Here is a 14,248-nt window from a genome sequence, read left to right as displayed (position 1 = left end):
CGTGGTGAAACCCCATCTCTACTAAAAATACAAAAAATTAGCCAGGCATGGTGGCACATGCCTGTAGTACCAGCTACTTGGGAGCCTGAGGCAGGAGAATCGCTTGAACATGGGAGGCAGATGTTGCAGTGAGCTGAGATCGGCCACTGCATTCCAGCCTGGGTGACAGAGCAAGATTCCATCTTAAAAATAATAATAATATAAAAATAATTGTATATATACCATTTTCCAAATAGTAATTTACAATTCAAAATCTACTTATCAAGATATCTTTTCATAGAATATGCCTATATGTTATGTTTAAATGAAAGAAATTATAATTGATTTCTGGTTTAGAAATCTTTCTTAGGATGTAATAGACATAAACCCTGTTCATCTGAAAGGGGCTTTCATTCACAGAATCAATATTTACGTATTTCAATTCTAAACATTCTTATTAGACAATGATTTGTGCTGCTTTATTTAGAAAAGGAAGGATCACCACCTGTAGGGCATTTAAGGTATTTTTCAAACGATGATTGATGTGCTATAATAGCGCCACATCAGATGAGAGACTATATTATCAGGTGCTGCTTATTATATTTTCTCTATGTGAGTTTTACTGAGACATGTACAGGAAGCAATCGGCAAGTGTTGTATCCTATCTATCAAGTTTGAAAGGAATTAAGTGAGTTAAATATGCCCCAAAGACTCAAAACTCAAAGACGGTCAAGTCTAGGTAAAAATAATTCTATTAGTAATTGATGGAGGGAAGCTTATGAAGGTCTGCCTTGGTCAAAATATCATATAATTTTCATAAATATGATAATACTAGAGATTTACCTCTTATTTAGGTTCATTTGATTAGCAGGAAAAAAAGTCATCTTTAAAACAAAATTTAGCGAGTTTAAAATTTAAAATTTTTATATTTTTAAATTTAAATTTCAAAAAGTCATTTTTAAGACTATTACTTATAAGTCATCCGAAATTGTCAACAACTCAAGAGCTATCTTCACAAGGGCTAAAGATTTATCAAGATATTTAGATTACATTCTACCATATTTATGATAGCCAATTATTTTACCCAATCGATGTGAGAATTGGTGAAGTTGTTTAAAGAAAAGCCACATACAAGAAAATAGCTTCCTGAACTTTCGTAACTATATATATATGGGTGATATAATTACTTGGTAATTGTGTGCGGTTTTTTTTTACTGTTAATTCTAGTTTTAATTAAATTTATGTAATTGCTCTGAGTTTATGTTTAGAGGGATATGAAAAGTAAGATAATTTTAGGATAAATTTGTACAGCAAAAACATTATTTTCAATTTTTTTTCTCTGAATACTTATTTAATAGAAATAAACATGCAAGTTTGGGTCATTATCAATTTTATTTCAATAGGGCACTAACCTTGAAATAAAAACTTGCTAAAAAGAACTGTTGGTTTGATATGTCAGCTTTCTTGCTAGGAAATGTCAGTCTAATAATATTATTTCTTTTTTCCCACACAGTGGAACACCCTGACAAAATGGCTAATGACCAAGGTATGGTGGCTCAATCTGTCATTTTGTGTTCCTTGAATCAATCCTGTCTGTTAGAAATGTCAGTCATCACTTTATATTCCTCTTTTCACCTGGACCATACACCTGATGAAGCAGACACTGGCGTGATGATTAATCTTGTTAATGAAGTTCTGCTTGGCTGAGGCTGCGGCTCTGATAAGGAAGATGTAAATTTTCTTGAGAGGAAATTGTTTTGTCTCTATTCTGAAGGACCAATTAAAATGTCAAGCTTCTTTGTATGAAATAAATTTTTAGTCTCTGCACTTCTGAATAATTCACATTAAGTATAATTAAGCTCAGCATAATTTTCAAGCTGCTCTTGCACCCTTTCATGAGCTATGGATTAAAGTTCTGTAGCTCTACAGACAAAAACCGTAAATTATGTGTGATTTTCCTCTGTAATGAGCTCCTTTTACTATATCAAATCAAAGTTGGGTCAACTTTTTTAGGGCATTATCGTTGTTCATTTTGAAGCCAGAAAGCTTTTATTCAGTGAATCAGATGCTCATTTGACTCAGAGTACAGTATTTTCTCCCTTTTCCTTATTTATTTACTAAAAACTGATTTGTGTAGAGATACAAGGAAAGTTTTACACAGAGACAAAATGGAGATAAATAAGAGTTATCCATTAACTTATAAGTAGATTTGAATTTACTATTACCGTGATTTGTAGGCTGATTGATAAATTAGAATTCTATTATCTTTACACAAAGGACAATTAGTAGAAAGCTGAGGGAGAAAATGAATAGTTTATGAGTTATTTTTTTCAGGATGTTATTTTCTTTCCAGAAGAGTTAGGAAATACTATAAACTGGTCGTAGTCAGTGCTATCAGTATTTGTAGATTGAGAGTCTATAGTTCATATAGTTTGTTTCCTTCCTGCTTTGGACATCTACTGTGGGCAGAACTTAACTTGCAAACATCGTGTCTCATAAGGCGCCATGTTGTGAGATTAGGGGAATGCTTTCTTTCGACATTAATACTTTTTAACTTTTGACAAATCTTAAACCTCTGGATGCTGGCTCTCCCTAACAGCAGAAGGCTGCCTGCATGACTAGCATATTCTCCAGTGGTCTTGTGTTTACATTCTTCTCTGGCGACATATGCTATGCAGCTGCTTAACAGAACATGGCTAAGGGTTTACATGTGGAATAATTGAAATGAGACTGTGTACAGCAATGCCTACTCAGGGTTAAGATTTTCATTAATCTAACTGCTCCTGCCTGCTTCTACTGAAAATATTTTCATATGATTAATATCTACTAAATAATATTTGTAAAAAATATTAATGATGAGTAATTATCACTTGGCATGTATTTACATAGGTAAATTAAATATTAGTCTTGGTCAAATCCAAATCTGGAATAGTTAATAGAAGCAGCTTTACTACTGCAGTTATCAAACAATTGAAACAACCTCTCATAACCTTCTTTACTTAAATAAATTTGAAGCCTCCACAGACAGATAACTCCTAAGTTTTGAAATTATGTTTAAAAATAATAAATAGAGAAAAAAATAAAACAACTGAACTAGTTGAAACGTAATTATTACTTTGGGAGGCCGAGGCGGGTGGATCATGAGGTCAGGAGATCAAGACCATCCTGGCTAACACAGTGAAACCCTGTCTCTACTAAAAATACAAAATATTAGCTGGGCGTGGTGGCAGGCACCTGTAGTCCCAGCTACTCGGGAGGCTGAGGCAGGAGAATGGCTTGAACCTGGGAGGCGGAGCTTGCAGTGAGCCGAGATCATGCCACTGCACTCCAGCCTGGGACAGAGCAAGACACTGTCTCAAAAAAAAAAAAAAAAAAAGAAATGTCATTATTAGCCACTTAGTTGACAACATGTCCAAGCTTCTCAATAAATAGCTTTCCACTTCTCTCTGGATACTATTACTTTGTTTTTTCTGTTGCTAATTGCTTTTAGTTTTTTAAGGTAACTGTTTTGCTTAATATTATTTTAAACCACCACACATATATTCTGTAAATTGATTATTTGATGAAAGGTAAATGACTAAATTATTTCCCCATCCCTATGATCACACATCTTCCATGGATTTTACTTTGAGTCTCCATCTACAATAAATCAGGCTAGTTCTTTTTTTTTTTTTAATTTATTTATTATTATTATACTGTAAGTTGTAGGGTACATGTGCATAATGTGCAGGTTTGTTACATATGTATACTTGTGCCCAAAAGGACCCCCTCAAGAATTACTGCCAGTGGCTGAGTCCATTAATATATTGAGTCAATTGTTCTTTTTCTTCATCTAATATTGCTCAGAAGGATTCTGTCACATATGTAACTTGGAGCCTTATTCAGTCACAGCTGGCATATAGTTAGTTGATCAAGTTGATAGGTTCTAAATTTTACCTCAAACTCAATTCACTTATAAAATTGAGAGGGACTGATGACATGTAATTTAGTGGTTATAAATAATATCTTTAACTTTTTACAAAGAAAGCATATAAAATTTGCTACACCCTCAAAGCACATTTTATAAACAAAATCAGTCTTCTGAGTTAATGACCATATGCATGAGAAATAACCCAGATTAAAGATCCCTCTAAGATTGATGAAAATAATAGGAAAAGGCTGATCTTAATTCTCCCATTCCCAGCACACAGCAAATTAGGTGAATACGTTTTACCGTGTCCACTGTTAGACCTATTTGCCCCCTTCTCGTGGAGAAATGATCCCACTATTACATTTATGACAGGAGCTGAATTTCTGCTGAGAGAAAATTCCCTCAGAGAAAAAAATGTGGCACTGGGGTCAGAATTAACTTTGCAAAGATGAATCCTAAATAAGGAAGCAAGAGGTTGAATTTGACTTATATGAGAGAAAGTGAGACCAGTTTTGATTGTCCTAAAAAAGTATCTGTTCAGATTCTTGTCACAATTATTATTTTAGAGATTGAAGATCTGTCATGAAGAATATAAATGTGAAAACAAAAGTCATTTGAAATGGTTTTGATTTGGAGAAAATATTTTCTTCTGAGCAGTGGTATAGCAGTTGTTTGACAATGATAGGCAATTAACATGGAACTCCTGATTACTTTATGTAATTGTAAATCGATGAAATCTAGCATTTTTAAAACTTTCTAATCTTGACCTTCTCTATAATTCTCCTTTTTTGCATCACCCTCTCTCTTGCTCCATGTCCTAATTATTTCTGTAGATTCTTCCAGGCACAGGTGGCAAATAAGTTTGGAAGTAAAAGAAATTTTAGAGATAAACCAGAGTTTCATTTTTTTGGAGGGTTGGGTAAGGAAATTGCACAGGCTATGTGAAGGTTAGATAGAAAAAGGTTAGATAGAAAAGCTATGCTTTAAAAAATTAAATTATTTTTAATTTTTGGGTGTATACATAGTAGGTGTATATATTTGTAGGGTACATGAGATGTTTTGATGCAAGCATACAATGTGAATTAAGCACATCATGGAGAATGGGGTATCCATCCCTTCAAGCATTTATCTGTTGACTTACAATTCAATTACACTCTTCATTTAAAAATGTACAATTAAGTTATTGACTATAGTTACCCTGTTGTGCTATCAAATAGTAGGTCTTACTCATTATTTCTAACTATATTTTTATACCCATTGATCATCTTCACCTCCCCTCTCCCCAGCCCCCCACTACCATTCCCAGCCTCTAGTAACCATCCTTCTACTCTCTCTGTCTATGAATTCAATAATCGTTTTGATTTTTGTTTTGACTTTTGATTTTTTCCTTTTTTTCTATATTTTGATTAAAACTCCTTCAATTTGTCTCTGCTGATGTGAGCCTATGTAATGGTAAAATGAACCCCTATGCAGCTCTTGCCAGCAGTCACTGTTTTAGAAGTTTTACAGGATGACTCACTTAATTCTCATACAGTACTGTGAGAAAGGTACTATTATTGTCTCCATTTTACCAAGGAAGAAACTGAAGCTCAGAGAGTTGTTATGTGTCTATTGAAACACAACTAGTAAGTATAAAGGCCATAATTCCAGCCCCAGAAACCACATTCCAAAAGTGTTTTTTTTAATATTTTATTTTCTTTTTCCGTTTTTTTTTTTTTTTTAATTTTTTGAGACAGAGTCTCACTCTGTTACCTAGACTAGAGTGCAATGGCACAATTTTGGCTCGCTGCAACCTCTGCCTCCTGGGTTCAAGCGATTCTCCTGCCTCAGCCTCCTGAGTAACTGGGATTACAAGTGTGTGCCACCATGCTCGGCTAATTTTCTTATATTTTTAGTAGAGACAGGATTTCACCGTGTTCACCAGGATGGTCTCGATCTCCTGACCTTGTGATCTGCCTGTCTTGGCCTCTTAAAGTGCTGGGATTCCAGGCATGAGCCACCATGCCCAGCCCTGATTTTAACCATCAACTGCATTACAACAGATATGTTACATATATATAGCCACACATTCATATTTGACATATAGTTATAAAGTTGCTTTATCTGAAGTTTTGTCTACTGTTATTTTCCCTACATAGATCTTCCTTTTCGCATCTCTGAATATTCTAAATAACAAGGCAAATAACTCTCAATCTGAGGTCATCTTGTTAGTGGGGTGGCCACAGCACTGATTACATGATCCTCACACTTCTTTATTTCAGGAAACAGGGATGGTGATAATTCACTGTCTAAGCCAGCTTGGGTTGTCAATACAAAACTCTATATACCGGGTGGGTTAAACAACAGAAACTTATCTTCTCAGAGCTCTGAAGGCTGGAAGTCCCAGATCAAGGCTCAGCGTGGTCAGTTTCTGGTGAGGGTCTTCTTCCTGGCTTGTAGATGGCCTTCTTGCTGTGTCTTCCCGTGATGGAGAATGACCTCTCTGGTGTCTTGTCTTCAAAGGACACTAATCCTATTGGATTGGGGCCCTACTTTATGATTTCATTTAACCTTATGATTTAATTACTTTCATAAAGGCCCTATATTCAAATATAATCATATTGTGGGTTAGAGATTCAATATACACATTTTTGGGGAAGCAATTCAGTCTATAGCATCCACATTTAAAAAGAAAGCTGTTATTTCATTCCTTCACTATTTTTTTCCCAGTTTTTCCAATAAAGAAGCAGAAGGTAAACATTTTGCTCAGGATCACATAAAGAGCTGTTGGCAGTTAGAACTCAAAACTTCTTTCTGGTTCCTAGAATGTGCAGTCTTTCTACTGTAAATGGTTACTATATTTATTTTAAAAATTTGATTTCCATTCTAAAATCAGCTCAAACCTTTTAGAGTGTGTCACAGAAGCATTTTAGAAAATCCCTTTTTTTTGAGTTTGCAATGGAGGTTAGCTGTAACTCTGAAACATGACTGCTTCTCAAAAGTGATTATTAGATCAAACTTTTAAGGTATTTTTTTTGCATCATTATGTCCCATTTAATGCCCAAATATTGTTCTCCACTTTGCGATGTCTTTGAATGAAAATTGATGTTCCTAGCATCGGCAGAAATGTTTACTCTTTCATGTGTGTTTCTATGTCTGCCCATTGTAACAATAGAATAGGTGCTATGGCGATGATACTGTACCTTAAAGTGGGCAGGATTCTCATGAAGTGATTTTCACCATTGCTGAGATGAATTACAAAGAAAGTGCTCACTTTGAGCACTCTCAAGTGTATTTAATTCTCCATGACCTGGCAAACGGGTGATCTGAAACACTAGGCCTAGGGAAGAGCCCTATGTACATAGGGCAGTTTACAGATCCAGATGAAGAAAACCTGCTGTAAACTGACTATCCAACAAGGAGGAAGAATTACTCTCCTGTGGATTGTGGTAATGACTGATAATGCTCTAACTTTTCATTTGGAAGTCACTCAGTGTGTGCTGTAGGAGCACTGGAATGGAATTAGATACCTTCAGTTCTAGCACAGCCCTGCCACCGGGACCTCTTGTGTAATGTTGGGCAGGTGACTTAGCATCTCTCGACACCTTCACCTGTAAAATGATGAGTTTAGACTAGATTATCATTTGGTTTCTTTCAAGATTTAAAATTCTGAAGTTTTAAGGTTGGTATTAGAATTAAAAACTCAGGTATAACATCTTTGCATAGTGAAGCATCTCACATTTACGGTTTTTCCACCATGTGTCAACTACTCTTCTATGCACTGGGTACATGCAATCCTATTTAATTCTCATAGCACCCTTACAGATGTAGAAAAAGAGAGAGGTTAAAATGTGCCCAAACACTCACAGTATGTAAGTGGTGTGAAAGTTGATTATACAAAATGGAGTCATTCATGTCATACCCAACTAAAATGGAGTCAGGAGGTTATAAGGAAAAGCACTCAGATCACATACATTTATTCCAGGAACTGTCTTGTGAGACTAAACCCAAAACTGCAAGGACCTGGTCATGATTCTAAGATTCCAAGTCTTACCTAACACCTGCTGATACTCAGCAGCTCCTGGAAGACACTACCAGCACCAATTAACTTACTTTCAAAACAACTTGCATAACCTTCCTCTATTCCCCAATAAAACTCCTGCCTTTCCCTTTATTCTCTAGACTCCCCTGCAGCTACTTTGGTTTGTGTGTCCTGAATTGCAGTTCATATTCTCAAATATCTTCTTTACTCAGAGATTCAACTCTATATATCTTTATTTTTAGTTTGACAGTGATTAGGCCCAGATACATACCCAGGCTACCTAACTGGAGAATCTCTGCTCTCGACGATGTATAATTTCTGGAAATGCAGACTCATGATCTGTCATCAAGAAAGTTATACCTAAATGGCATCAACATAAGTTCACCTAGTTTAAAGGACTTCATCTTTCCTCAATAGGGTATTCAGGCAAAGTACTTAACACTGCACCTGCCATTTTACACCTCAGCAGTTTTAATCTCATGAATAAACAGAATGTTAATTGTTTCCATTTCAGAGAAATAGGGTTTTCGAGGCAGTCTAGTCAAGCTTGGAATTTAGTTAATGTAATCCAGACTTTGCAGGGTTTGGATTACAGCAGCCAGGCTGCTGTGTGAAAAATGAAAACCTTTAGTGCCTTCTGATGGGAGCTGTTTAATTGAAAATTAAAACTTCTTCTTACCCTATTATTGTGCATAGTTTCAATGCAGTTATTATTTGGCTGCTTGCTACACCCACTTGAAAAGGCTATTCTCACCTGGGTTTTTCACAGGTCCAAAATTTTGCAATTTCATAAATTAGGACTGTGGTGAAATAGTAGTAGCAGAAAATGAATAATGTGCTTTTAATGGAGTGTTAAGGTGCTTATCATGTTCCCAGCAAGCAGTCAAGTAGCTGTCTATATCAACTTCTCAGCAGTTTTCATGTTTTAATAGGTAACTTTGAAGGAACAAAAACATACTCAGTACTCATAGGAATTGTCGCGATTCATGGGAGAATTTTAACCTTCTCACACCTCTAAAGTAGACATTTTTGTTTATACACTTCAAATAAAATTCCATAAACAGGTTCTTCTTGTAAGAGCCACTGTATTTTGGATGCCATTTCCTTGCTATAGACATTGGCCAAGTACAAGGTCTTCCTAGCTTTATTTTCTGCCCACTTCAATCAGTCCTAGACTCTGCCACCTCAATTTTCTTTCCAAAACACAGATGGGTCACTATTGCTTTGGGGATGAGGTCAGTTCTTTGACATCAAGACCTTGGGGAGGGGGAGGGGGGAGGGATTGCATTGGGAGTTATACCTGATGTAAATGACGAGTTGATGGGTGCAGTAGACCAACATGGCACAAGTATACATATGTAACAAACCTGCACGTTATGCACATGTACCCTACAACTTAAAGTATAATAATAATAAATAAATTAAAAAAAAAAAAAGACCTTGGCTGTCTGACTCTAACATCTCTTTCCTGGACTCATGGCCAATAGATCCCTCCACATATGCCACAGTCACAAATCACCATGGAAAAGTGCATTTTTTTCACAGCTGCATGCTGTAATGTGTACCATTTTCTCAGCCTTAGCTATACTTTCTTTCTTTCTCAACTAAGCAAAGTCTTCTTTAAGACTCCCTTCTCAATTTTACTTTTTTCAAGAATCCTTTCTTACCTTTCTGGTCTTTTATTCACCTGTATTTTCATCACACCCATCTTATTGTGTTTTCCATTTCTTATACTTTGCTATTTATATTCTTAGCTTCTTGACCAGATTTTAAATTCCCCAAGGACAGAGAACTGGCTGGATTCTTCACATTGTCATCTCCACCTCCCTAATTTAGAATTTATCCTATTTTAGTTGTCTGATACGTGTTTGCTTAATAGAATCATGACACAAATATTTGGGAAGCAGCTACAGAGTAATCTGGAAAGATAAGTTTTACCATTGAATGAAAAGTATAGATTGGACAGCTCAAAGTCATAGTGCACATAGCTGTGGATATTGTAGATTTACTGATCTTGGAGGAGACGAGAAGTTATACATGTATTTCCAACAGGGAAAAGTATATTTGATAATCACCTACTAAAATAAAAACTAAATAGAAAAACAAGTTCTCTGTAATTCAGCTAATAGTAGTTACATTTGTAGATGGCTGTGACCTCCTGCACTCTTTTTATGACCTCCAGTCTTGCTGTCCTTCCTTGTTAGCAGAAAATTTATAGATTTGAAATTCACCAGCTGCTTGGAATTCTGAGTACAGAAAGGAGAAAATCAAAACTAATGGAAGCTGATAAGTTTGTTAAAATTGTGGCTATGAAGTGCAAAAAGAACTAGACTCACTTTTGATAACTTGTGGATAACTACGTATCCAGTACTGTGCTGGCACTAGAAGCATTAGAAGAAAATGATCCTGGCAAAGCGTTAGAAGGAAGTATAGTTCCATGGATCCATTTTCAAGAAGCTTGCAATATAGTTAGGAGAATATTAACACTTCCAGTCCAGTATGAAAAATACAAAATGCCAAATCAGATGGTACTGTCCACATGTGTATGCTATGGGATTTCAGATAAGAAATCATTGTGGGCTGAATTACAAAATACTTCTTAAAACCTAAGACTGGGCTTTAAATATATGAGTAGAACTCGACTCAATGAAAACTATTACCAGGGGAAAGAGTAGGTGATCCTTTATGTAGAGAAATTCTAGGATGGAAAAGTTAGGAAGCCAAGACACTGGGAAAATAGTGAGGACTACAGGATGGGCTCCAGGAACAGTTAGGATGTAACTGGCTCAGGCACAAACATGTCTCATGCCTACCTTTGCAGAGTAGTACATTATGGCAGAGACCTATGTTGGTGAAGAGGCTTTTGCTATTTCTCTCCACTCTAACGTAGTAGTTCTGGAGCTTTCCTACTTTTCAACATATCAAGTAGCTATTGTCTACGCCGGCCAGTGAAGACCTGCCTGCTCCCTTGTATCCCGAGTCCTGGAAATCCATCCACTCTTGGTTGCTGATATTGATCATTTCCTGCTTGGAGGGGTGTGACTGTGGGATAGGGAGAGAAAAGGATGACGGGATGGGAGTAGGAATGGGCCTCAGTAGCAGTCATCTTCAAAGAATTTTCTTGGCTTTTGTGTTTTTTTGCCACTTCTGTTACACGTTTCCTGAGGTGGCACCTTCACTTTTTATAGTACTCTGCATAGTTACAAAGAAACTATTTTTCATTCCCAGCCAAAGCCTTGTTTTGTTCTGTATGTTCAATTGAGAAAAGAGCCAACATCTCAAGTCACACACACCTAAACTCTCACCCTTATACCCCAAGACCAACCCTTTGAAGTGCTCTAATTTCTGTCCACCATCCATTTTCCCCATTTCTCCTGTTTTGAGACAGAGTCTCATTCTATCACCTGGACTGGAGTACAGTTGCATGATCTTGGCTCACTGCAACCTCCGCCTCCTGGGTTCAAGCAATTCTTCTGCCTCAGCCTCCCGAGTAGATGGGATTACAAGTGCCTGCCCCACTATGCCCGGCCAAATTTTGTATTTTTAGTAGAGGTAGGGTTTCACCATGTTGGCCAGGTTGGTCTCGAACTCCTGATCTCAGGTGATCTGCCAGCCTCGGCCTCCCAAAGTGCGGGTATTATAAGAATGAGCCACAGCTCCCGCCCCCACATTCCTTCTTTTAGTTATTAATTCACCAATAATGCTAAAATCATCATCATCAGAGTCATACAGTCTCAGCTACTTCAAATGAAACCCCAAGTTTATTCATCTTTCTGAGCTACAGTTTTCTGAGCTATAAAATGAGGTTAATAATGTCTGCCTTAGAGATGCATAATTAATATTATTGTCATATTTATTGCAACAGTTTATTCTGATCCATTTAGTTCCACACTCATCCAGAATAATCTTTCTAAAATACATGTGTAATTAGTCAGTGTTCTGCTTAAAATATCTTCAGTGGATCCCTAACCTCTATAAGATAAATTCTAGACCCTTTTGCAGAGCATTTAGGGAGTTTTATTATTGTACCTCTGCCTTTTTTTCTCTAAGCTCATCCACCTCACTGTTCTCTAACTAATAAATCAAGACAGATCTTGATCTGTCCAGCTTCTTTTGTTCCCTAATTTTTGCCTTTTCAGTTTTTGTCCACTCTCCCTTGTGAGACATCAAGAATGTGAGAATGAGAAGTAGTAGAATTCATAGGAGTAACCAATGTGTTTCTTAAAATATATATGTATGTGTCTGTGCATTTACATATTTATAATATATATTTTATGATACATATTTATTATATACAATATATATTTATATTTATATATACATGTATATTTTCCTCCGCTGGTTGGCCTGGCAAAGTATACTGCTTTTACTGTGGTAAAATTCATAGGAGTAGCCAATGTGCTTCTTAAAATATATATGTATATTATATATAGATAGAGATATAGATATACACACACATATTTTCCCCACTAGTTGGCCTGGCAAAGTATACTGCTTTTACTTTGGTACTTGCAAAAAGAATTCTCACATCAAATGCCACCTCCTCTGTGAAGCCTTTTGCTAGGTGTAAGTGGATAATCATTCTGTTTTTCCACTGGGTCACCTATTTGTTCGTTTTGTTGTTTTTGGGTTTTGGGTTTTTTTTTTTTTTTTTAATTTTTGGAAATTACCATATGGTTATAATTATTCACTTAACATTTTCCATCTCACTGACTTACAAACTTCTGCAATAGTCATTTTATATTCCTAATGCTTAGCACTGTGGATCTACTTAATGCGTTTGTTGAGTGGATGGATGAAACATGGTTGGAGACATGAATGATGAAACACTGTGCTCCAACAGTGTCATTATCTACACAGACTAGCAGGGCACCAGCAGGATGCTCATGTTCTAGTGTTTTCAGACTGCAGCTGCAACTTCCAGACCTGTAGTCACTTGGAGAAGAGAACTCTCTCATCCTCTTCTGCCTCTTCTTCCCGGGATGCTTGGCAAATTTGCTCAGGCACAAATGTATCTCACACCTGCCTTTGGGATAAGCTTGTGAACCATGCAGATGGGGGGCGCTTTTATGGATCATTCCGTGGTCTTTGAGAACAGATGCTCTTTTATAAGCCAAAAAAGATTGTCTCATTCTTCATGTTGTAACCTGGCAAATGAACTAGCTCTTGGAAATATCCAGTCATCCAAGACAGTGCCCATATTTTGAGGAACAGAATGCTTTTTAGATTTTAATAAAGACTAAGCTGCATATAAAAGTGGTTTCTTAGACCTCTAACTGATTGTTTTTTCAGATATACTAGAGGCAAGTGTGCATAAAAGGAGATTCCAATGAGAGGAAGGACTTCAGGGACCACTATCTACCACCATACTACTAATATTATTAAGCCATCTTTATATTTTATTCTATTAAGAATTCAATTGTTATTCAGATGTTTCCTTCCTAATGTGCATGAATAATAATTATAATACCTAATAAACATATTGGGCTTTAGCTGTGTAGAAGGTTGTGACATGGGTGATCAGGAGCAGCTGACAAGTCTTCATCAGCAGCCAGGTAAGGGAGAGAGACTAAGTGTAGTTATTATCATGGAGGTCAGAACTTATCATCTTTTCTGACCTGAAATATTTAAGAAGGAGGTTAACTACTTTCCTGTTATCTAAAGATCTTGATCTGTCCAGCTCCTTTGGTTCCCTAATACTTGCCTTTTCAGTTTTTTCCACTCTCCCTTATGAGACATCAAGAATGTAAGAATGAGAAGTAGTAGAATTCATAAGAGAAACTAGTGTTCTTCTAAAAAAAAAAAATACATATATATGGGTTGGCCTGGCAAAGTATACTGCTTTTACTTGTTGGCCTGGCAAAGTGTACTGCCTTTACTTTGGTGCTTGCAAAAAATAATGCAATATTTGTAAACGTTTTTCTTACTTTAGAAGATTACACAGACAATTTTTTTCACCTATTATTTGCCAAACTCTGCAAGAGACAACATGTATACCTCAGACAGTCAAGATCCATTATCAGGCTAAGATGTAAACCAAGAACAGAAATTACGATAAGAAATAAATTTGTTTAAATTTGTTTAGGATGCCCACAGTTTCTGTTTTGTATCCTGATATTTTTTTGTAATAACTCTATGCTCACTCAATTTCATTTTATTTGTGTGTGAAATTACCTTAGTTTTGAATTTGATTTCTAAGGATTTTAAAAAAATGAATTTACTTCTTAGGAAGAGTCTAACCTGTTCATATTTTATGGTCTAAATACAGAAATTGGAATTGCAAAAATATACTTATGATTAAGAGAAATATGGGTAATGGCATATTTGGTTTTCTTGCA

The 14,248-nt window shown here is 36.1% G+C and overlaps 1 protein-coding gene across 1 annotated transcript in view; it reads left to right on the top strand.

The window, feature by feature from the left end:
* The window catches only part of DCC (DCC netrin 1 receptor), a 1,221,566-nt gene that overhangs the window by 1,097,057 nt on the left and 110,261 nt on the right, over nucleotides 1-14,248 (top strand). Inside the window, exon 21 of the mRNA XM_025365180.1 lies at nucleotides 1,493-1,525. Coding sequence (XP_025220965.1) covers nucleotides 1,493-1,525 — 33 coding nt within the window. The remainder of the gene's footprint in view (nucleotides 1-1,492; nucleotides 1,526-14,248) is intronic.

Source organism: Theropithecus gelada, chromosome 18 (assembly GCF_003255815.1).
Source record: "Theropithecus gelada isolate Dixy chromosome 18, Tgel_1.0, whole genome shotgun sequence".
NCBI classification, from domain to species: domain Eukaryota; kingdom Metazoa; phylum Chordata; class Mammalia; order Primates; family Cercopithecidae; genus Theropithecus; species Theropithecus gelada.
This window is presented reverse-complemented; position numbering and strand designations above follow the sequence as displayed.